The 23,700-nt window shown below is 38.2% G+C and overlaps 3 protein-coding genes across 3 annotated transcripts; 1 reads left to right on the top strand and 2 right to left on the bottom strand.

The window, feature by feature from the left end:
- Positions 1-108: 108 nt before the first annotated feature.
- LOC116038072 (immunoglobulin superfamily member 11-like) lies at positions 109-21,334 on the bottom strand. The gene is made up of 8 exons (XM_036002575.1): positions 21,238-21,334; positions 16,695-16,699; positions 9,210-9,215; positions 7,640-7,988; positions 5,358-5,393; positions 2,111-2,389; positions 1,825-1,959; positions 109-134 (listed from the first exon to the last, which is right to left on the bottom strand). Exons 1-8 carry the CDS (start codon positions 21,332-21,334, stop codon positions 109-111), a joined length of 933 nt encoding a protein of 310 aa, XP_035858468.1.
- On the top strand, positions 9,828-11,640 carry LOC116036198. The gene is made up of 4 exons (XM_031279681.2): positions 9,828-10,040; positions 10,201-10,348; positions 10,999-11,203; positions 11,291-11,640. Exons 1-4 carry the CDS (start codon positions 9,889-9,891, stop codon positions 11,596-11,598), a joined length of 813 nt encoding a protein of 270 aa, XP_031135541.2. The 5' UTR covers positions 9,828-9,888; the 3' UTR covers positions 11,599-11,640.
- On the bottom strand, positions 11,890-14,616 carry LOC116036199. Its single transcript, XM_031279682.2, has 6 exons — positions 14,305-14,616; positions 13,620-13,873; positions 13,083-13,273; positions 12,716-12,809; positions 12,379-12,578; positions 11,890-12,203 (listed from the first exon to the last, which is right to left on the bottom strand). The coding sequence occupies exons 1-6, from the start codon at positions 14,392-14,394 to the stop codon at positions 12,016-12,018; spliced, it is 1,017 nt and encodes a 338-aa protein (XP_031135542.1). The 5' UTR covers positions 14,395-14,616; the 3' UTR covers positions 11,890-12,015.
- Positions 21,335-23,700: the final 2,366 nt, after the last annotated feature.

Raw genomic sequence — 23,700 nt, forward strand, 5'->3', positions numbered from 1 at the left:
TTTGTCGTCATTACTTAGAACTCGTCATGGGGGTGATAGAAACTACGCACTAAAGCTTTAAACATTTTGTGGATTAAGTGGCAGCCCTGAAGATGATCTGTTCTCTGGTTACACTATTTCCTCCTGATGAGAACCTGCAGCAAAGAAAAGTATACATTTCATAAGGTCAACTTTTATATTATACAGACATGATTTTGGTGGCCAAAACAAATAGATTTATATTTCATTAAAAGTCTGTTATACAAACAGGTAGCTCAAATCAATTGGTTCTGATTGGTTCATAGCCGTGATAATAACCATACACCCCAGCAATTACGTCTGATTCCTTTGCACAATAAGTATCACTCCGCGTCTGATAAAAAACACGTTAGACTACCAAACTGATAGCTGGTAACACGGAGGGAAGCCAGTTATCCACACACACACACACACACACACGACTGGTTTAAAACCGGGCTAATAACCCTTTAAATGTACGCTATATTTAGAATATGTTCAACGCTGTATCTTGATAACCGACGAGGGCTCTTGTTGTTATGGCCTTGATGTTTCACTGTTTTCAACAGGTCAGTTTAACCTGCTCCCTGGCTTTACAGCAGTTTGTGGTCGACCCAGCTGTTTGTTTTCTTCTTCAGTTTTAAACTCCATAGTGTAACTACACGTTACATTACATAAACATTATAGATTATAATGTAAGCCCGAGAGCTGAACTGAGATCTGTCGGTCTCACAGGTCGCCTGATTACTGAGGACATCGGTTCTGTCCTTTTCCCTTTAAGCCTCCGAGCTATAGGAAGTTAATATTTATAATGATATTTACATTGACCTTTTCATGTAACAGATGAACAATCATGATTACCTACAGCGACATTATAAAATAAAATCCCTGTAATAAATATGATCTTTGTGAAATCTTTGTTGATCTGTCAGAGTGGTGTCGACTCGTTGGTCCTTTAGGAAGATGCAGATTATGTTGTTGATTTTTCTTATATATTTAAATTACATTGTAATATTTATTATTTTTACATACGTCCATATTATTACATTGAATGTTTAAAACAAACATGACTTCTGTTAACAACGCGGTGACGATGCACATTGAGCTCAGGCTCGTCCACGGGAGAGGTAGAGTACACACAGCGGGGAAGGAGGCTTTTCATTGGTTCTTACCTAGCGGCTGCTCTAAAGCCTGTCAATGTCGGCAAGTCATAGTTTTTGGGGGTATTTAAGAAACATTGTGAACAGATGTAACACGCTGCACAACAAGCTCACACACACACGCTTCGCGGCACTTCTGCGTGCGGTGTGTTTCCGCTGTTAGACATCCTCCTATCAAACACCCCTGAAGATGACCCCCTGCTGGTACTGCTAAGAGACTTCAACATCCAGACAGAGTATGAGAGTGACATGGATTTGCTTCGGAGCAAGTACCGAAACAAAGTGTCTCCCATGTGCTTTCTGACCTCGGTGTGAAATCTGTAGCAGGAAGAGTTAACTCTCTCCTTGATTTCATGTTGTTTATGGAGAAGGAGAACCAGGAAATGAGTCGGGGGAAATGCAACGCTACCAAGCCACGGCCGAGCGGACCAATCACAGTTGTTGCAGTCTGCGTCGCCCCCACGTGTAGTTACATTTTTTGAGAGGTGCACATCAGGCTACTATGTAGGTATCATATCTACACATACCTATGTAAAATACATACCTACAGCATAGATTTAACACAGGACTATACATTGGACTTAAGCCTACACATTTTAAAAGTAACTGTTTTGATGATGTCGACACATTATGGGTATGTTGATTGAAAACAATTGTATAAACTTACCTTTATTGCAGTGTATTGTGATGACCTTTGTAACAACAAGCAGAGCTAGAACTGCAACAACAATCAGAGCTCCCAGAACCACTCCACCAATCATCCATCCGGCCACTTTACTGGAGGAGTCCTCACACTCTTTCCCTGAAACGCATCAAAAACAGCTGATGTAACTCAAACTGCATCTCAGGTACAGCACACAGACTACACAAAAGGTGTCTAAAATCTTTAAAACTAATAATACATGAACAAGTTAAATTATTTCCTGATTAAACCACCAAGAAAGAAATCTCACCACTGATATGAACAAAGGTCTCAGCGTGAGTCTGATGACTGATTTCCTCCTGTGTTACTACACAACTGTAGTTGTCTGTCTTGGTCACAGTAGTGTTGAGGGTGATGTAGTAGCTGCCTCCTCTTTCTGAGGTCCATGTCTCCTCAGCAGGAAGTGTGTTTCCAGCACTGTCCTGCCACTCTAGTTTAGGTTTTGGAGCCGCCCTTTGGACCTCACACTGCAGCAGGTCCCAGTCAGCTGTTGCTTTCAGAGTCCTGATGTACGGTTCTGGAGAGGCAGCTGTAAACACAATATAAACAAAAGCTTATTAAAGACAGAAAAATGATAGAAATGTGATAATATAACATTGTTATGTTAATCCCTAACTGGAGGTACATTACGTTTAAAGAGAAGAACAAAGAAACAGAAAATCTGAATGTGAGCTTTAACTACACAGTGTTTGATAGAACATGTTATGGAGTTTTTTTCTTTTGAGAAATGTGTTCATTAATGATCACTGAAAGAACCGTATATGACGTTTGTGTGGATATTAAAGGAGGACTCCGGGCAATTTTTACGTTAATCTTGATCGCTATAAGTATGTGAGTACTGTCGATAGCAAAAAAAAACAAGCCGAATCAGTGCTAGCTAACTGGAGCTGCTGCAGCTAATGCCGAGAGCTCCCACTTAGCTAAAACGGCAGGTATGGGGGCATATCATAAAGAGTGCCTTTGTGCCTCTTAACAGACACAAAATGTGATTAAAATGTCTGTGCAACATGAACAGGGCCCTTACATGACAACAAGATGCGTTTTCAACTCAGACATTGTTTAAATTCACCTACCCTGTTAGCTGCTAGCTGCCGTCTGGGATGAGTGAGTGTTCAGCCAGGCTTCGGTAATAATCATCAAGCAGCAGTTCCCTGTGTATTTGTAGCATATATATCCATTTTGTGTGTAAACGATCTAGCGTTGGTGAGTAGGAGTTTTTGCAGTGGCGAACTGTGTGGTAGTTTCCTTAGCCGAGCTATATGAAAACGGGCCAAATGATGCCTGTGCCTTGTACAGTGTTACAGAAGGCTTGCTGTCTTGTGCTGAAGTCCCTTGGGAATTCAGTTGTAGCAGGAAAAGGTAAACAGCAGTGTGCAGAACGGAGCGTAGTGTGTGAAGAGTGAAGAGCGGAGGTGTTCACAAGGGAACTGGGAAGAAGCTTGGAGTAACGTAGCTAACTATGGAGCTAGAGCTAGCCTTCAGTAACGCTATTACTGTACAAGCAACAGGCATCATTTGGCCCGTTTCCATGTAGTTACATAGTCACTGATATGATCATAACCACTACAGTGCTCAATTACCTATATGTGAGGGGGAAATAAACTACAATTTGTCGCCGCAAAAGCATGACTTGTCCTCCGGAGGACATCCACCAGACCAGCGGGCGCTCATTGGATTGTTGTCTGCCGCCGGAGGCGAGGAAGGCGGGGAGGAAGCAGAGGCAAGGGTGCCAGACGGGCCTGCTAGCCCGGCTAAGGAAACTAACACACAGTTCACCACTGCAAAAACTCCTACTCACCAACGCTAGATCGTTCACACACAAAATGGATATATATGCTACAAATACACAGGGAACTGCTGCTTGATGATTATTGATGAGTGAGTGTGTTCGGCTGAACACACTCACTCATCCCAGACGGCAGCTAGCAGCTAACAGGGTAGGTGAATTTAAACAGTGTCTGAGTTGAAAACGCATCTTGTTGTCATGTAAGGACCCTGTTCATGTTGCACACACATTTTCATTGCATTTTGTGTCTGTTAAGAGGCACAAAGGCACTCTTTATCTTATTTTCTGTTTCTCTGTTTTATATCTTTATAAACTGAATATTTTGGGGGTTTGATTGTTGGTCAGATAAAACCAGACACTGGGACACATTGGGCTCTGGGATCTTGGTCGGTCATTATAAATAATGGTAATAACTCTCGGTCATTATAAATAATGGTAATAACTCTCGGTCATTATGAATAATGGTAATAACTCTCGGTCATTATAAATAATGGTAATAACTCTTGGTCATTATAAATAATAGTAATAACTCTCGGTCATTATGAATAATGGTAATAACTCTCGGTCATTATAAATAATGGTAATAACTCTTGGTCATTATAAATAATGGTAATAACTCTTGGTCATTATAAATAATGGTAATAACTCTCGGTCATTATGAATAATGGTAATAACTCTCGGTCATTATAAATAATGGTAATAACTCTTGGTCATTATAAATAATGGTAATAACTCTCGGTCATTATAAATAATGGTAATAACTCTTGGTCATTATGAATAATGGTAATAACTCTCGGTCATTATAAATAATGGTAATAACTCTTGGTCATTATAAATAATGGTAATAACTCTTGGTCATTATAAATAATGGTAATAACTCTTGGTCATTATAAATAATGGTAATAACTCTTGGTCATTATAAATAATGGTAATAACTCTTGGTCATTATAAATAATGGTAATAACTCTTGGTCATTATAAATAATGGTAATAACTCTTGGTCATTATAAATAATGGTAATAACTCTTGGTCATTATAAATAATGGTAATAACTCTTGGTCATTATAAATAATGGTAATAACTCTTGGTCATTATAAATAATGGTAATAACTCTTGGTCAGAAAACATTGACGGGCCGTTTAGAGACAGAGTCAGACCTTCAAACACAGATCAGGAGAAATCATTGGTCAGTCCTGATTGATGATGTCACTGATTTCTACACCTGCAGCATGTGCTACAACTCCATCACCCAGAGGCTGAGTATTATCATCATCATTATTATTATTATTATTAAAAGATTCAGACACAATACCTTAACTTAAATACACTATGCCTTAAAAACATTGTAGAGATCCGTGACATTAATCAAAACCAGACTCACCTCATCTGTGTTTTAAGATAGATCAATGTAGATCTAAAATATATCTGATCAATACGATATTTTATCTTAAAATTAGATATTGATCTGATGTAATAATATAACAACACTGGGTCCTCATAGAGAACCAAATCTGACTGAATGAACTGAGACTGAAGGGGAGTGATCTTGTTAGCTTGTTAACATGTAGTTAGTTAATCCCTGTCCCCCTCTGCTCCTGTCTACCTGCTACACTGGGTGACAACAACTAAAGTCAACATGAAGGTACTGCATCACAAGATTTTAATGATACTGAGCTCTACAGAGTTATAGCACACATCAGTGACATCATCACTTGGGATTTCTCCTGATCTGTCTTTGAAGACTTGTTCTGAAAGACAAATGAAAACATTAAGTGGAGGGTGATGTTTAATATCATGAACTAGTCAAATGATCTGAGCCTGATAATGGAGTTTCAACATCTAAAATGGAGCGGGAAAACACAAGTAGAAGCACAAATCACACACACAGGTCACGTTTATAAGAGCTGCATGTTCAGACTATCAGCTAGTAACTAAACGGAGCTCAGCAGGTGGGAATGATAGAGCAGCACTCCACTTAACAATTAATATTATTTACTTTGTTGTATAAGAAGATCGATACCACTCACGTCTGTAGTGTATATGAAGCTACAGCCAGCAGATGGTTAGCTTAGCTTAGCATCAAGACTGAAAGATGCCAGAACATGCAGTAGGGCTTTGACTCCGAACTTCGATATTCGAATATAATTCGAATATTTAAAAAAATATTGATATTCGAACGAATATTAGGCAGCCCTTAATATTCTAATTTTGAACCTGTTATGGGCATTATTTTTTGTAAATGTGTTTGCTTGTAAACCTTGTTTTCAATTCAGATTCCGAGGCTTTTTCACGCATTTCAAAATAAGTAACTACACGTCACGGCGACGCACGTCGCTCGGCCGTGGCTTGGTAGCGTTGCATTTCCCCCGACTCATTTCCTGGTTCTCTTTCTCCATAAACAACATGAAATCAAGGAGAGGGTTAACTTTTCCTGCTCCAGATTTCCCACCGTGGTCAGAAAGAACAGAGGAGACACTTTGTTTCTCTCACTAAGACTATAGAGTCACTACTCGCTCTGAAACTACCGGTAATCACCGTCACTCTCTCACAACACACACTCCCCAGACACACACACACACCCACACACATGCGGCTCAACGCACACACCAGCGCAAAAGTATGAACACCAGACCACTTACGTAGGCTACGGTGAAATATCCGACCTTCCTGTTGAAAGCATATTGTTTGTGTTTAATCCAGGGTCTGACTTTTAATTAAAAAAAAAGAACGGTGGTGGCAATGTGTTTTTCTTCTAACAACATCATTACACGCCTACTGACTGATACACTGCCCTCTGGTGGACAGAACATATATGAAGTTTGATACCAAGATAAGCCTTACTGAAGGCATTTAATGGTCAAAATATTATTAATAAATATTCGAATATATTTGAATATTAATATTCATAAACAAACAAACTTCGAATATGATTTTTGGGCAAAAGTCAAAGCCCTAACATGCAGCCATGCACCATCAATGACAGGGAAGAAGAAGTAGACTAGTAAACATGGATGTAAAATACTCCAAACTCCCCTGGTCCAGGAAGCAGAGTGGTTAAAGCAAGCAGCAGCTGAGTTACCATTAGAGCAGCAGTAAGCAGAGACTCAGTTCTTACACCATGATTTAAAAGATCTCAGGCAGCAGGACCATCAGTGGCATTGATTAGTTTCTTAGGTGGAAAGACAAGATCAGGTAGCGGCAAAGCAGGAGAGAAGAAAAAGATGGCAGGTCAATGTTTTATACCCTAAGCATCACCTGTTGAAACTATGAGAAACCTCCTGGTCCACTGAATAATTCTCAAATTGTAACTGTCTCAACATCACTGGGAGTGCTCCTCGTTGACAGATCGTATTTAAACAGTGAAAATGTGCTCTGGATAGTTTACTGAGGTAGCTGCTCCCTTAAACCCATGACAAAACTATATATTTGGATGAAGACATTCACAAAAACTCAACATGTGATTTATTTCAGTTTCATGTTTTGAGGATGTTGGTTTATTTAAGGAGGGAGCAGGAGGAGAACTGTTCACAGGCTGCCTGTCCATCAGTCTTAGGACTGGGTACTGAACTTTGATACTGTTTAGGCATCAACTAAATTTCCTTCTAAGTATCAAAAAATTCAATATCTAGGAGTAAGTCTCATCAGTGTCAGTGAGCCAATAGGCACGCAGCATGCTTCTAACAAGATCTAATAATGTTTGTGATTGGCTGTCCAACGTTTCACGTCGTACAGACATGCAGCAAAAACTACGTTACACACAGAGACGGGGCTCACGTGTGTGTTGTTGCATTTTGAAAAGGCTGGATTACAGTGTGTGTTTGTCACAATAGTTGCGTTGTTCATATTCAACATCTTGGATCTGTAGTTTCTTTGTCAGAGGTTTAAACAGAAGACTGAGTGGACAAAAAAGAACAGTCAATGATCAAACCTCAAATGACAGCTGGAGATCTACAAACAATAAATCAAGAATTAAATGTTTAATAGAAGTACTCACCAACAACAAGTTCAATGTTGAATGTTTGACGTGGCTCAAGACGTGGGAAACCACAGGTGTAGACTCCACTGTCAGATATCTTTGTATTTCTGATGATTATGGAGGCGTTGCCGTGTTTCAGTTCATCTTGAAAATGAGAGACTCGACCTTTGAACTCTTCACTCTGACCACCTCGACCGTTGTTGTAATGAATGCCTCCATCATACAGGAACACCTCCTTCAGACCATCATCTTTCTGAGCAACTTTCCTCCAGACAAACACCCCTGGTACAATGTTCTCCTTGGTGCTGAGAGAACAGGGTAACACCACATCACTGTCTTCTTTCACAACCACTTTAACACCACCGGGCTCTGAAAGACAACACATACTTTAATCATTACAGAAAGTTAGGTTAAGGCAGAAAATCAGAATACACATACAATTCTGTGCTCAAAGAATCTCATTAAAGCATCATACTGCAGAGAATCTCCATCAATCACTCTAATCTCTTTCTTTGGCAAAGATCAGAGATATTGTTGCCTAGCCATCACAACGTTTTTTCATTAGGTGCTGGTGCCGATCATCTGCATGTACGGCAGAACAGAGAACCTGCAGACTTTCCTTTAAAGGCTCTGACACACTAACCAGACGGCCGACCGTCGACAGAAAAGGCAGTCGGACTGATCATTCGGAATCCGTGTACCATTCGTTCATTCGTTTTTCAAAATAAAACCAAAACTCAAAAAACAAATAAATGACTTGTTTCCTCAAAATTCGTTTCCAAAACCAAAAGGAAAGAACGGATAACAACTCGTTTTTTCCCATTTACAATTTTGTGCTCAAATGAAAAATGGAAAAAACGGATAACGAGCGGTTCACCCCGTTTAATCCAATTTTTATATTTTTATTTGACGCAAGATGCATGACCCGGATGTGACCTTTATTAGGACCAGAGTCCGCCAAACAAACAAGAGGTCAAGACAAGAAGACATGGCCGGACTGGATGAATATTCCGACTTAATTCGCCAGCTTTTTGAGGATGGTAGAACGCATGCTGAGATTTCCACCGCGCTGCATCAGATAGATGTCCCGAGATGCTCGGAAATGTCTGTCAGAAGATTCTGTGTTCAACATCAGCTCAGACGAAAAAGACATGTGTCAGACGCAGAACTGGAAACGGCAATCATGTTATCGATAGATAAGGTAAGTGCTCACAAGACGAGGAAAGAAAGTACCCACCATGTTTACGTTAACCAAGTAGCCTATTAAGTTACGTTAACCTATCTAATAAGAGTGTGTAAGCAAATGTTAACCTTACACGGTGAGCACGGCACTCTGTGGCGGTATTACATCAGAGCAATAATAAGTGCAACAGGGTGATCACACTTTTAGCGTACATCATATGGAGATTAGGCCTACACAATAGTATACAGTATTAATTATAAAAGAGTGAATACAGTTTAAAAAATAACTACACATTAGAACAAGAAAATTAACATAATTAACGTTTACAAATATTGTTCTTTCTCACTCACTCAGAGATGGAATTTTTTTTCAGTGCTATATAATATCTGACCAGAAGTTAAGCACACAGTGCTGGGCCTACAGTAGTCTAAGCTACACATTAATGTTATAGACTATTGTCTTTAAAACATTAATGTGGGTTAACTGAAAATTTTCAGTTCATATTGGTTAGGGTTTGATAGGTGAATAGACAATTATGTTAAACTTTTGTAGTGAGTGTTTTGTGACATGTAGAATTAAAAACACAGTTAGCCTGCCCTACACAATTAGTGGGAGAGGGTGGCCTGAGATGGAGTCAAAATCCCGACCTGAATTACTATCCCAGACCTCCTGCACACAACAAAGACAGCCCCAGGGAGCAGTGTAATGTTTCAGCTTGGTACTTGGTTATAGTTTCTAATCCAAGACTCATTTGTTTACAATTTTAAAAAGTTACATTTCAAATTTAATTATTGTTTAAATTAATCCAAATTTTTTTGTCTTAACAGACAGGTCCCTGTTACGGCCGAAAATTCATGACAGGATACCTGTCATCAGTGGGGGTAAGGGCAGGAGAATCTCGAGTGGGAAGAATTCTCAAAGAGGTACACCAGCCGTATAATGAGCTGCGTCGCCAAGTAAGTCACCTACATTAATTATATTTGAGAAAAAGTCAATCTTATTGTTATTACACCTTGCATTGATTGAATTATACTTGTTTTAGGGAGCACGTAATCTGAATCCAGTTCCTTACCACGCCGAGTATATGGGCCACAAACTCCACCTAGACCAGAATGAGAAGCTGGCAATGTTTGGAGTGACGCACGTCTTGGCTATTGATGGATTCAGCAGCAAAATTGTTGCTGAATCCACAATGCCAGTGAAAAACAACCTTATTATTTATGAGGAAGTTTACAGGCAAGTCAAGGTTAATAACAGTAACAGTAAATATAAGCACTATGTGGGATTATCATACAATGTCAGTATTTTTACATTACAAGCAGTATGTGCTACATAGGAATTTGAATGTATCATATCCACATATGTATCCATATAATCTACACATTTTCTATTACAGGAAAGCAGTTGTCCAAAACGGCATGTGGGACCAAATCAGAGTGGATCATGGCAGGGAGTTTTACTTGACCCTGTACATGCAAGAAAAGATGTCTCAACACAGACATAACATCAACAGGCTACCATATGTACAAACAACTTCTTCAAGGGTGAATTTTATCCTACTGATTACAGATAAGTAACCTTCGAAATTAATCAAAATATATTTACAGTGAAAATATTTTATATTTACAATCCCAAATCAATAAATGGTTGATAGTAATTATCTATCCCTGCCATTTAAGCCTGCAACACCTTTCAAAAAACGTTTTGACAGGGAATCTCAATTGCTAAACTGGTAAAACCTGTACCATATGGACAAAGTCTTTTGGATTTTTCCAAAAGAGAAGTAAGGGTAAGCATTAAGCCTATTCCACACTGCAGGCTTCTACTCAATGGCTGATTTGATTGCTTGCGATGTTGTTAACTTGTACAATCACTGCTGAAATTAGCTGTTTACCTATAGCATCATTATTCAGTTTTTCACCTCATCACTTAATGGTACTGTATGTCCCAACTCTTGGGATAAGGTACAGGCTTGAATGGCAGGAATTTATGTTTTACATATCAATTGAAAGCTTAAATACTTTGACTTCAAACTGTCTGCAACATAATTCAAGATCAAAGGACATTTGTAAATTATTGCTGTCTACTACTGCTTATACCTGTATTTTACACACCAGACCAACTTTTTCTGATTTGGTTTTTCTGATCTTAAGTGTTTCCAATCAGACCAATCAGTTTTATTGTGTTTAAGCAGAACCTTCGTGTGGAAAGAATTTGGCCAGAGGTCAACAATCGAGTGAACTATCCACTAAAACAGGCCCTGGTTCACCTGCTGGATCAAGAGCTGCTCGACATGCAGGATAATGTAACCAAATTTTGTGTCTCCAACCTGGCATGTCAAGTGAGTCAGATTGGACTTGCCAGGGTTGTGCAGTCCTGGAATGCCCATAGGATACCAGGTAGGCTATGCTAGTATTTGTATGTATGGAGCTTTACAACAATTGACAATTTTGTCCAAAACTAATAAAAATAATTACCCATTTTAGGCAGAGGGATACCAAACCAACTTGCAGCTGATTGTTGTCCAGCAAGAATTCCCACAGAGCTGCTGCCCAATGCTGCAGAGGCAGCACACATGTATGAGCAGGAGTTGGGGTCCTCCCTGACTTGGGTGTCTGCCTTTGGCTCTGACCCATTTTCATCAGAGCAAGACCGATGTCGTGCTGAGCAGCTGTTTGGAGAGAGGTTTCCAGACATGTCTCTTCTTTTTGGAAAAGTGGTTAACAATGACCATAGTGTGTTTCAGGAGGCACTGATCTATCTGATCAATATTACTAATAGACATGCAAGGTAAATACAGTTGGGGGTGTCGCAAACTAGGCCAATGGTAGACTAAATGAATGTAGTGGAGTAAAAGAATATTTCCTCTGAGATGTAGTGGAGAAGTAAAAAGTTATGAAAAGAAAATACTCAAGTATCTCAAATGTCACCAATGAACTATGCATATGTTTGTACAGTAGTTGTGAGAAACTGATTTAAGCTCAGCTGTAGATGAATAAATTCCAAGTTTGTTCAGATGTCTGCATATTTCTTTTAATGTGAAAAAATACAAGTAGAAAATCTTGTATAACAGGTAGAAAATCTTGTAAACCTTATCTAAGTGCCACAATTACACGTGACAATAATACTGTTAACATTAGACATTGTTACTCTATAAAAACAAGGCACTGAAGAACTGTATGAACATATTTGTTGCCACCATAGCAACATACTAAAGGAATAACTTCTCTAGTGGTGCCAGCGCCTCAGAGAGTCCAGCCACTTCATGAACGCTGTTCTCCAAATCCACAGCGCGACACTTCGGGCAGTAACTGTGGCTGCTGTTCCACTCCACAACACATGCCTTACACCCGATTAGGGTTCTGCAGCATGTTGAGAACATTGGCTTGTCTACAGGACCTGTAGGTTAAAAAAAATATGCACTTCATTTATTTTCAGTACGTAGGCCAAACTACAATGACCAAATATAAATGAAATCCACACAGCATGTCAAATCTAGTAAAACACAAACAAGTGAAGTGATTTTGATCTGTAATTCCATCTTCCTAATGACCCATTGTAAAACAGTACTAACCTTTGCAGACAAGACAGGCAAAAACCACTCTTAAAGAAGCTACTTCAGCCTCTGAAAGAGACAGGGTTGTTGTCACTGTGGAATGTGCAAATCCACTCAAATCCTTAATCATCTTCGAAACTTCTTTTAGTCCCTGGGCTGCTTCGACAACCTCTTCAATGTCTGCCATAACCTCTTGAAGGCCGGTATCTTCTCTTCGACTGAAAAACATAAAAAATGTACAATGTAACATTTAATTAGACCTTAATAATTTGTTTTTCGCACACAGCATCAGGTCATCCAAAAGAAACCACATGAATGGTGTGGAAAAAATTAAAAATAGAAAATTTTCAGTTACCTCAACCTCTTCCTTTTATTGACTTGTAGCAGTTCCATCTGTGGTTCAGGCACTGCAAATACTTTCCTGGAATTTTGCTTCCAGTATGCTGACCCTGCAATGAAAACAATAGGACATTTTTTTAACCAAATATTTGCAGTATTTTTGATAACTTATATCCTATGTGGGTTATGAATTTTAAAAATAAGACACTATAAACAGATTTGAAGCACCCAAGAAAGCTATGAATGCACAATGTACTTTTAATATGAGAATATTTAGGTGTACTTCCCTAATTCAGATGTTACATGTGTGAACTGTTTGTGCACTTAAGTTCCTAATGTGGCTGCAGAAAATATCATTTACACAGCAATGATTTAAAACATACCCCTAGTTCCATCAGAGTCAATCATTTCGTTGCCCTGACTATCTGTTAAAATAAATGACTCCTGCTGTCCAAGGGCCTCTTTCACCTTACTGGTGATTGTTGCCACACAAGCCTCAAACTCTGAGAAGCGGACTGTAACCATCTTGGTGGTCTCTAGCTTTCCATTCAGGACTTCAGCAATGAAGACATTCCTGAATATTGATGGGAACAAATAATTAAAAAAAATGCAGTTCCTGTTATTTGGATAGTGCACTTGGCAATATTGCAATTACGATAATATTTGTATTAATTGTTGAACCCTGATATACAGTGATAACAATAAGCACTTAATGTAAGGCTGGTCATCAAGCTCTTGGATAAACAAGCTTAATTTTGCTGATAAGTTGCAGGTGCAGCAGGAACAGATAGTAAATATGCAGGATAAGGGATTACCAGTAAACAGAGTTGGACACACCTGCTCAAATAATGTAGCAAAAGAAAGTAGTAACAGTAGTGACAGATGTTTTAGCAAGATGTAAATGTTCTTTTTTCACTCACCTCACGAAGGTTTTGGTGGTGCTCCTTGGAATTGGACAGGAGGAGCTTGTGGCAGTGCTTGGTGGGCGGTGGAAAGTAAAGCGAGCAGCCTGGCCTGAGGGAAGTGCCCCTGCAGATTTTTCCACAGTGGTGCTGTCGCCATGCACTTCATAATGACCTCTGGCGATGAGGTCAAAGCAGTTGAAGTCACCATCAGGTCGGGGAAATATGGCCACGTTGGTGTCGTCCGTCAAATAAACGGTTTCCTTTTGGACCTATGACAGGAGTTCAGGATAGAACAGAAGCACCAAAATGTGTACAGTCCAGCCAACCACACCGCTTTTTGTGCTTTTATTACAAAATAATATATGGATTCACATTGTAGTCAGCAACATTTTCATTAGTAACTGTTATTTAATGACATATTCTCAGTCACTGCTACGAAAGCTAAAGTATAATATAACGTCACAGGTAAAACAGAGAACATATTTTAGTTCAGTTGTGTGGCATGCAAATCAGTGTTAACCTAAAACAAAGTAAATTAAAAACATAAAAAACATCACACCATAATCCTTTCGAACACACTAATAACTTTGAAAGTCCATAAACGATAGCCGTTGGATAGATTAGTATGTGCGCGCCCACGAGTATTTAAACACCATAACGTTATATTATATCGCTTTATTGCTTTAAGTAAAATACATACCTGGAAAATAACTGATATCTTCTCTGTGGTCATGTCTTCAGGCTTCAGAGTAACCCTCTTACTTCCACTAAAAAGCACAAAAATGTCCATTTCTGTTGTTAGTTGCTACCTGCTACAACATAGGCTGTTGTTGGTTGTGTCGGTGTCGTTGTCCCACGAGTTAAGGTCACATCCGGGTCATGCATCTTGCGTCAAATAAAAATATAAAAATTGGATTAAACGGGGTGAAACGCTCGTTATCCGTTTTTTCCATTTTTCATTTGAGCACAAAATTGTAAATGGGAAAAACGAGTTGTTATCCGTTCTTTCCTTTTGGTTTTGGAAACGAATTTTGAAGAAACAAGTCATTTATTTGTTTTTTGAGTTTTGGTTTTATTTTGAAAAACGAATGAACGAATGGTACACGGATTTACACGGACCGATTATGCACATTATAAAAATGAGCCCATATTCTCGCTCTTGGGTTAAAACAGAAACATGAATAACAAAAAAACAACAGTTGAAAAACGAGCAGTTTTCCAGTTAATTTTTAATTTGTATGGACATTGGAAAAACGAGAAAACGGAGCTCATAGTTTGGTTTTTCCATTTTTGGTTTGAAACCAAAAACTAAACATCGAAGAACGAGGCACTTCATAAAAACATTGTTTGCCTGTAGCTTGTCAGATTAGGCTAAAGTTAGCTATTTAGGGTTATATAAAGTATTTCATTATTTAATAATAATTTTAAAATCACATGGAATCTACATTCATCTATTATTAGCCTATGTGTGGCAGTTATTGACTAGTTACTCTAATCTTACACCAGCCAGTAAAAAGGCATCTAACAATCTTTCAACCAAATTAACCGAAAATAACATGCATTGTTCCCTTTCATGCTCTTTGCAAGTAAATTAATATTCACAACTTTCATAAAATTTTGGGTGTTTTATTCAATTTTATAGCAGTTATGGTCTTCCCGGGCAAATTTTGACCTGGTAGTGCAACAGGGCACTATTGAGTTTTACAGAAGATAAACACACAGGACCTGTGCATATTTACAAGTATGTGCATGCACACACACACACACACACACACACACACACACACACACACACACACACACACACACACACACACACGCAGACAGACAGACAGAAAGACACACACACACACACACACACGCCTACCAAGAGCCTGTGTCTGTCCGAGGTTTCTTCCTAAAAGAAACTAAATGAAAAGGCTTATTTTTATTGCAACTCTGCAGAATATTCATGGTTGACCAACTTAACTGCCATTAATTTGAGTGTGATGAAGAACTCCTGCAGATACAACTGGGCCACATTGCAAACCTCTCATCATATTAGTGAGGAAGCTGCCATGTAGCTTCTCTCATCCTGGTCTCCTCAGGCCCTGCAGACTGGACAACACTTGTGGTTTACTGCTAGAATATTACAGTAGGCCACTTTTCTGATTCAGATTTGCCACTTGAGTCCACAGCACCATACAATATATGATAAACATGCACCAGCCTTTGTGGAAGTGTATGTTCTGAGAGAGAGAGAGAGAGAGAGAGAGAGAGAGAGAGAGAGAGAGAGAGAGAGAGAGATATATCTCGGTTGTAACATTAAACATTTGCATGATTCTGTGCCATCTATTGCTGCTCCAACAATACAACGGCAGTAAATATTTATATTACTTACCAAGGTTCCAACCCAGTACCTTCTTGCTGTGAGGCCACAGTGCTTACCATTGACCAGTCCTTATTGTAATTCAACCCCACAATACCTATCATGTATTATATTTTATTATCCAATATTGGCCAGCTACTGTTTCAAGGCCTTAGTATGAGCAGTGAACATCTAACGAGCTGGGAGATCCAGGCACAGGCCCAGCAGTGAGTAGGTCTACCATGCTCACCATGAACTCTGGTCCAGTCTGCAGGGCCTGAGGAGACCAGACCAGAATGAGAGGCTCTCCAGTACACTTTAACTTGTTAATTTATGTTCTTCATCACATTGACATGTTCATTGGCAGCTAATGTGGTCAACCATGTCACATACAATATTCTGCAGAGTAATTTAAAAAAGCCCTTATATTTTTTGTCTGTTTTTACTGGCTGGAGTAGATTAGAGTAAAAGTAGTCAATAACGCCACACATAATGCTAGGGGAATACAGATTTTATTTAAAATGTGATTTAAAACTTATTATAATCCTATTTCTATTTTAAAACAATATCCATTCTTACTCCCTTTGTGGCTATTAATGAATGTTGCTCAATTAAATACTTTATATAACCCTAAATAATTAACTGTAGCTTAATCTGACAAGCTACAGGCAAAAGCGAAAGTACATTGTTCTTCTGGCAATTATTACAGCTCTCATACTTTTATTTTGACACGTTAATGTTACTTCCTGTCGAGAGCGCATTGGTTTTAGTCAACTTTTGACTTAACACGTAAGACCAAAATAACATTATAAACGAGACCTGTGTTCCATCAGATTTTCAATGATTATGCACATTATAAAAATGAGCCCGTATTCTCGCTCTTGGGTTAAAACGGAAACATAAATAACAAAAAAAACAACAGTTGAAAAACGAGCAGTTTTCCAGTTCATTTTTAATTTGTATGGACATTGGAAAAACGAGAAAACGGAGCTCATAGTTTGGTTTTTCCGTTTTTGGTTTGAAACGAAAAACGGATTATACTTTAGTACCCTGATAAATAAATGTGACATTATGAAATAAAATTCCCTTTTTTCATTTCTATTTTCGAGTGATTTTATTTTTGTTATATGAAATAGAAAATGAAAATCACAGCATATTTTTAATTTCTCCCATCCCCTTTTGACCATGAAAAGAAAAAAACGCCTTGTATTTCAATTTCAAATTTTGTATTTTAAAACGAAAATCAAATAACCATTCGTTTTTTGTTTTTTAATAGTACTGTTTATGAAATGAAAATCGAATGAACCAAAAAGTACACAGACCTAGTACTTCCAAGCCCCAAGTGAGCTATATATTTAAAATGAAATAATATGAGACTTTGTTGAACTGTTTGTTGAACTTGAAAGCATTCTTTTAACAGATATGTTTTAGGCCTTTACTGTGTACCTCAGCAGACTGTTGTAATGAACCATTTGTACATATAGCTATGAAAAGTAATGCAGTATAATTTTTATGTATTTCACGTATTCATGACCGTCAGCACCACATTGACTGCTGCAGTATAAGAGTGTGAAGATCCTTGTAGGGAGGAGGTCGGGGGGGATGTTTGGGTCCTAAAACACAGGGCTTTCAAACGGGGGAGCTGAGATCGTGTCCTGGGGAAAACACAGGACTTTTACCCAGTAAACAGCTGTTCGTTGGTGTGCCAGTGTCAGAAACCAAGCAGTAAGGCAATGAGTTTTTGTTGAAAAGTGGGTTTTTATTTACCAATATAAACCAAGAAGTTAATATCCAGGTGTGGCCAGGCGGGTGGCGCTAGGGGAGGAGTCGCGTTGAGTTTAACTAACCACCAGGGGACTTCCACCCCAAGAAATGTTTATTTCTACTTCAACAAGCTCCCCAGTTATACAAAAGGCTACACAGGTTCACTAACTGAAGTAAGACAGAGACGTGGTTACAAAAGAAATATTCATTTATTAATGGATCATTTATGACTGGAAGTGCCTGTAAAGAGGATGGTTGGAAATGAGGATGTTTGAATCAAATTGCAATAGAAAATGTAGAAAAGGTTTTATTACAGCTAGGCAGTTAGGTAAGTAGGTCTATCATGATTTCTTTAGGCTACACTGTCAATTGTAGCAACTGTGTGTATTAGTGCCCTCTTGTAAATAATGCACATTTGCTACAAAATGACTTTTTGCGGCAAACTTGTCACGCGCACATTAATTACTATAACCACCTGTTAAACAGCACAGGTGGTTTATCAGGTTGATAATTAAGGAGATCGTATGGGGGATTTGGGACACTAAACTGATCATTACACTGAGTTATGTAATTGTTTATTTTATCTAAATGTCTGATCACCTGTAAACATGCAGAGGTCTGGAGACAGAATTTTAATTATGCTGCTCAGCTGCTGTCACATCAAAATGTTTCCTAATACAGATCAAAAATATTGATAGTTTAGTAACTTTAGATGTGGCGTCAATTCTGGTGTGTGTGTGTGTGTGTGTGTGTGTGTGTGTGTGTGCGCGTGCGCACATGTGCTCGTGGTCTCCATTTTGTCGTGAGAAGGTGGGCATTGTTGAGCATTTCCGAGAAACTCTTCAGCCGCTGCCAACTGCCTGAAGCTTCTTTTTTCGATAAGCTGAAGTAGAAATTACAATATGAAAAGTTTAGTTTTTTTAGTTTATTTCGATCACATAAATACACAAAATCACATACCATAAATGGTAAAAAAACAAACTAACAAAAAAGTGTCACCTTAGTTCATACAGTGTCATCTTAACTCGTTTATAATCCATTCTGATCGTTTAGGATATAGTATTTATTACACCTACACTTTTTACATTTTATTTGATTCTTATGTTGTTCTTAGGTCCCTCAGGATCTTATCAATCTTATAAAGTGCGTTATTAATAATTTCTGTATTTTATATACATATTACATATTAACACAGATATTACGTGCAGAAGATATAAAACAAAAAAAATAAACCACAACAAATACATTCCCATTCACATACACATTACCATTCATGCCTCACTTTTATATTTGTTTAGCATCCTATTTTTTGTATTTAAAAAAAAAAAAAATCTTTGTAGCGTGTAACACATCTAAAAGATCCCACGTGTTTACTCCTCCTGCCTATATACATCTTTGTTTTACATTTGTTCTAATCTTTATCTTTGTGAACATGCACATTCCCCGTTCATACTTGCTTTCTCTAATGCAGTGATGGAAGAAGTATTCAGATCCTTTACTTCAGTAGAAGTACTAATGTAACACTGTAAAAATACTCTGTTACAAACGTACTGCATTGGAAATGTTACTTAAGTAAAAGTCTGTAATTATCATCAGGAAAATGTAGTTAAAGTATTAAAAAGTTAAATTAAAGTACTTAATGCAGAAAAATCTTCACATTTTAGAAACTGGAAACGATCCAAATTGTTGTGTGTTTATTTTGGGATACTGCCCAATCTCCCCATGTTACTTCCTGCCAGCTCTCCACTTTCTGGTTTGCGGTTTGAGGTGTGATGCCCCACATTTTAATATTTCAACCAGAGAAAGTTAAATGTTTTACTCCTTTCCCCTCTCTCTCTCTCTCTCTCTCTCTCTCTCTCTCTCTCTCTCTCTCTCTCTCTCTCTGTGTAGTGTGTATACTTCCTGTATCTGATGAGGAGACAGTATGTGGTCAATAATAAGAGCTGTAATGCCAACAGGTTCATAGGATGTTTACTAGATCTGTTTCTTTGCAGAGCAGTGGTGTTAACCTACATTTATTTATTAGTCTGACCATTCAGGGGCAGAAGACAACATTGACATATTGTCACCTTATAAAAATAATAATGTTCTTAGTTTCTGTCCAGGAATTGAAAGTCATGGTAGGAATCTTACTAGAAGAGAAAAGCACGTCTGTAACATTTCTAACTCAGCTCAACTCTGAAGTTCATACAATCACATTATTGAAAGGCCACAATCTGCAGAGAGAGAGAAAGGCCTATACCGAGTTGATGTTCAACATTATTTGGGAAAAAGAGAGTTCAATGTTATTAATGTTTCATTGCATGCTCTAGACCAATGTGAAACGTAAGAATTAGAAAAAAATATATAAAGGTTATGTAGCAAGATTGGCTGTCACCGTGGGTTACCCTCAGCTCAGACCACAGCAGACAGACAGTTTACAGGCCAACAGTATTTATTTTCTCTGACTGCTCACACTTAACACAACTTTACAACAAACCGTGCTCCTCTGATGGCCCGGCTACTGGCAGGCACACGGCCCGTTGCTCAATGTTTTCACAAAGCTAACAAACCATCTCCAACAGTCCAGTCCTCTCTCTGTGGTGTGTGGCAGCCAGCTGAAGGTCCAGCACCTACTGCATATAAAGGGAGAGCTTTAATTCCAACCAACAGCTGAGACAATCAACTCAGCTGGCACTGCTCTCCTGCTCTATCCACACACCTGTCTCCACTGCAGCTGATTGCAGGCCACGCCCACCTCCACAGGTTATAAACTCAGGATCAAAATCTGAAATATATCCTGAAAAACTAAAATGGGCAAATATGTGGCTGGAGGGTAGTGCAAAGGATTTTCTAAATACAATGTGCAAAATAAGGCCAAAATAACAAGATTTTTTTGTTATATCTTAAAGTGCTCATGTTATGCTGTTTGGCTTTTCCCCCTTTCCTTTATTGTGTTATATATCTTTTTTTTTACATTAGAGGTTTACAAAGTGAAAAAGCCCAAAGTCAAAACATTGTTCTCAAACTGCTCCAAACAGCTCTATTGTAGTCCAGCCTTTACAATGTTAAGTTATAATGCTCGCCTAGCTGCTAGCATGGCACGCCCTCATACTCTGCTTCTGACTGGCTAGTAGTCCTTACCTAGGTACTGAGCATGTGCGACTCCCAACAAAGATGGAACAGAAGTGAGATGTCTCACTCTGTAGATAAAACAGAGAGCTCAACACACAGGGTGAAAAGAGGAGCTGCAGCAATGTGCAGTACAACAAAAATATGGTGGTTTTTTTTGTTTTTTTTTAAATTAAACCATGTAAACCTATTCTGGTACAACCTCTAAATACAATTATGAACCTGAAAATGAGCATAATATGAGCACTTTAAGTTTGTATGTTGATATCACAAAAAACTTCCATATGTCTGTCTTAACTTAATTACTCAACATGTAAACATATTGATTAATACATGATTTTATCTTTCAGGACCAGCAGTCATCACAGTGGAAGGAGGGACTGATGTAATGTTACCCTGCTCTCTCAGCACCAAGGAGAACATTGAGTTTAAACTCTTTGACTGGAGGAAAGATGCTCAGAAAGATGATGGTCTGAAGGAGGTGTTCCTGTATGATGGAGGCATTCATTACAACAACGGTCTAGATGGTCAGAGTGAAGAGTTCAAAGGTCGAGTCTCTCATTTTCAAGATGAACTGAAACACAGCTATATAATCATCAGAAATATACAGACATCTGACAGTGGAGAATACACCTGTTATTTTCCAAATCTTCAGCCACGTCAAATATTCTACATTGAGCTTGTTGCTGGTGAGTACACTGTAAACCCGAATGTTCAAAGTAATTAAATAGATTAAGTGGGGTATACTCAAAATTTTAGAAAAAGTTATACTAACTTAATTTTGTCAAGTTGGTGTAACATGTTCTTCATTTTTGAGTATTGTTAACTAATAATTTTTGATTAAATGGAACTATTTTGTGTATAAGTAAGCATAACTTAAAAACATAACTTAAGTGCAACTTAATAGAATTAAGTAATTACATACTAAGAATGATAAAGTCCTGTTATTTCTATTGTTTCAAATAGGGGTGATTTAAAAAAAAAACTTAATTTATATAGCACATGTTAAAATACAATAAAATCTCAAAGTGCTTCACCAAATAAGTAAAATTGATCATAATAAATAAATTGCAATCAGCAAATGGTCTGAAATGCATTAGACATTAGTGGAAGACAACATGTATTTATTTTATTTATTTTTTGTATTTTTAAAACAGTAACAATTTGATTGAGGCAAATGGTCTGAAATGCATTAGACATTAGTGGAGGACAAAATGTATTTATTTTTTGCATTTTTATTGTCATCAATTTAATGTTGCTTATATATTTTTTATTTTTATTTAAGTGTTGAGCAGCTGCAGGGATCATTTTTTATGCCGAGTTAATCTCTGATTCAACCTGCGAAGCAGAAGGTGGTGCTAATATGCATACTACCTTCCTTACCGCTCTTTGGAAAAAAACAGAAGAAGAAAAGTTTGAACAACGCAGCAAGGCGGGAAGCAACAGACAGTAGGCTTGCAGAAGTTACTACCTAAGCAGCAGCAATCAGCCTCACTGGACTTACTGTAAGTTTTGAATGTTAATATTCATTCACTTTTACTTCTTTTATACATTATACATTTTTACATGCGTTTGTCTCAGAGAGTGTAGAACTTCTCCAAGCCCCCGCCCTTCACTGGCTTATCACGGAAGTCTTGTAGGGATTGGCAACTTGTCAGATATAGGTTACCTAACCCTAACCCTAACCCTAACCCCTAACCCTGCTAAAGAGCTAGCTAGCTAGCTAGCTAATTAGCGCGACCACTAACGTTACACACTCCAGCAGCACAGCTAGCGACCTGACACTACCAGACTCACTGAAGAATTTTACGACGGATGAATCTAGTAATCACACGCTCATTCCCCGCTTAAAGGTGGTGTTAGAAAATGAGCACTAACAGACACCTCATATGCGATAGTTAGTTTTTTGTTGATGGAAACTTTCAATAGTGCACCGCTAAGGTCCAATATCATATTAAAAGAGCATAAACGAGCATAATGAGTCAAACTGAGTTCCTACACTGCAAGTCCGCGCTCCCTGTAGCTTCTAGGGACGCTCGTTTTAAATTCTGTGTGAGCAGACTGTCTGAGACACGGAGATTGCTGTTAACAGAATACGAGTCAACTGCCCGTGCTCGCCCACTTGTGTTGCGTCGGTTTTAAAACAAACGACCCTGCTGGAGGCAAGCTGCTTTTCATGACAAAGATGAATAAAGTAAAAACCCTTAACAGTAAAGCTTTGGTTTGTAGAAATGGCATTATTGTTGATTAAGCATGCAGTAAGGTTCAAGTGCTGCTGCTTTTCTTTACAGTAATGTTAATTTTGCTTGATGGCTTTAGTAACTTCACACTTTAGGGATCAAATGAAAAGATCATTAACAGGGAACATTTAGAAGTATTTATAATTCGACACTCTTTGAATGCTTTTACTTGTTCAGTTTCAGATCAGTTTATGCCTTTGCATCTCTCTGTTCCAGTTTCAAAAAGTTAAGGAAGATAACTGGAGATGTGATAAAGATACCAGGTAATCCAATGAATCTCTCTCTTACACACACACACACACACACACACACACACACACACACACACACACACACACCTCTAAATACCAGTAACTTAAATTGGTTTTTTTTTCAGACAATGTTTTAGTGTGGTAACCCTAAATCATACACACTCCCACATACACATATCATTTGTTTATTCTACTTGCCTGTTTGATCAAAATAATGCTTTTTGCCGTATTCAAGTCAACAGTTCATGAATGTCTTCTGTTCACGAATATCATCTTCCTAATTGATATTTAACCTTTGGCACTGAACAGATCATATTTTACTTTGTATTTGCTTGCAAATATTGTTGAAGAAAGATGGTGGAGACCACATTCCCCCTATGCCG

Source organism: Sander lucioperca, chromosome 6, assembly GCF_008315115.2.
Source record: "Sander lucioperca isolate FBNREF2018 chromosome 6, SLUC_FBN_1.2, whole genome shotgun sequence".
Lineage (NCBI taxonomy): Eukaryota > Metazoa > Chordata > Actinopteri > Perciformes > Percidae > Sander > Sander lucioperca.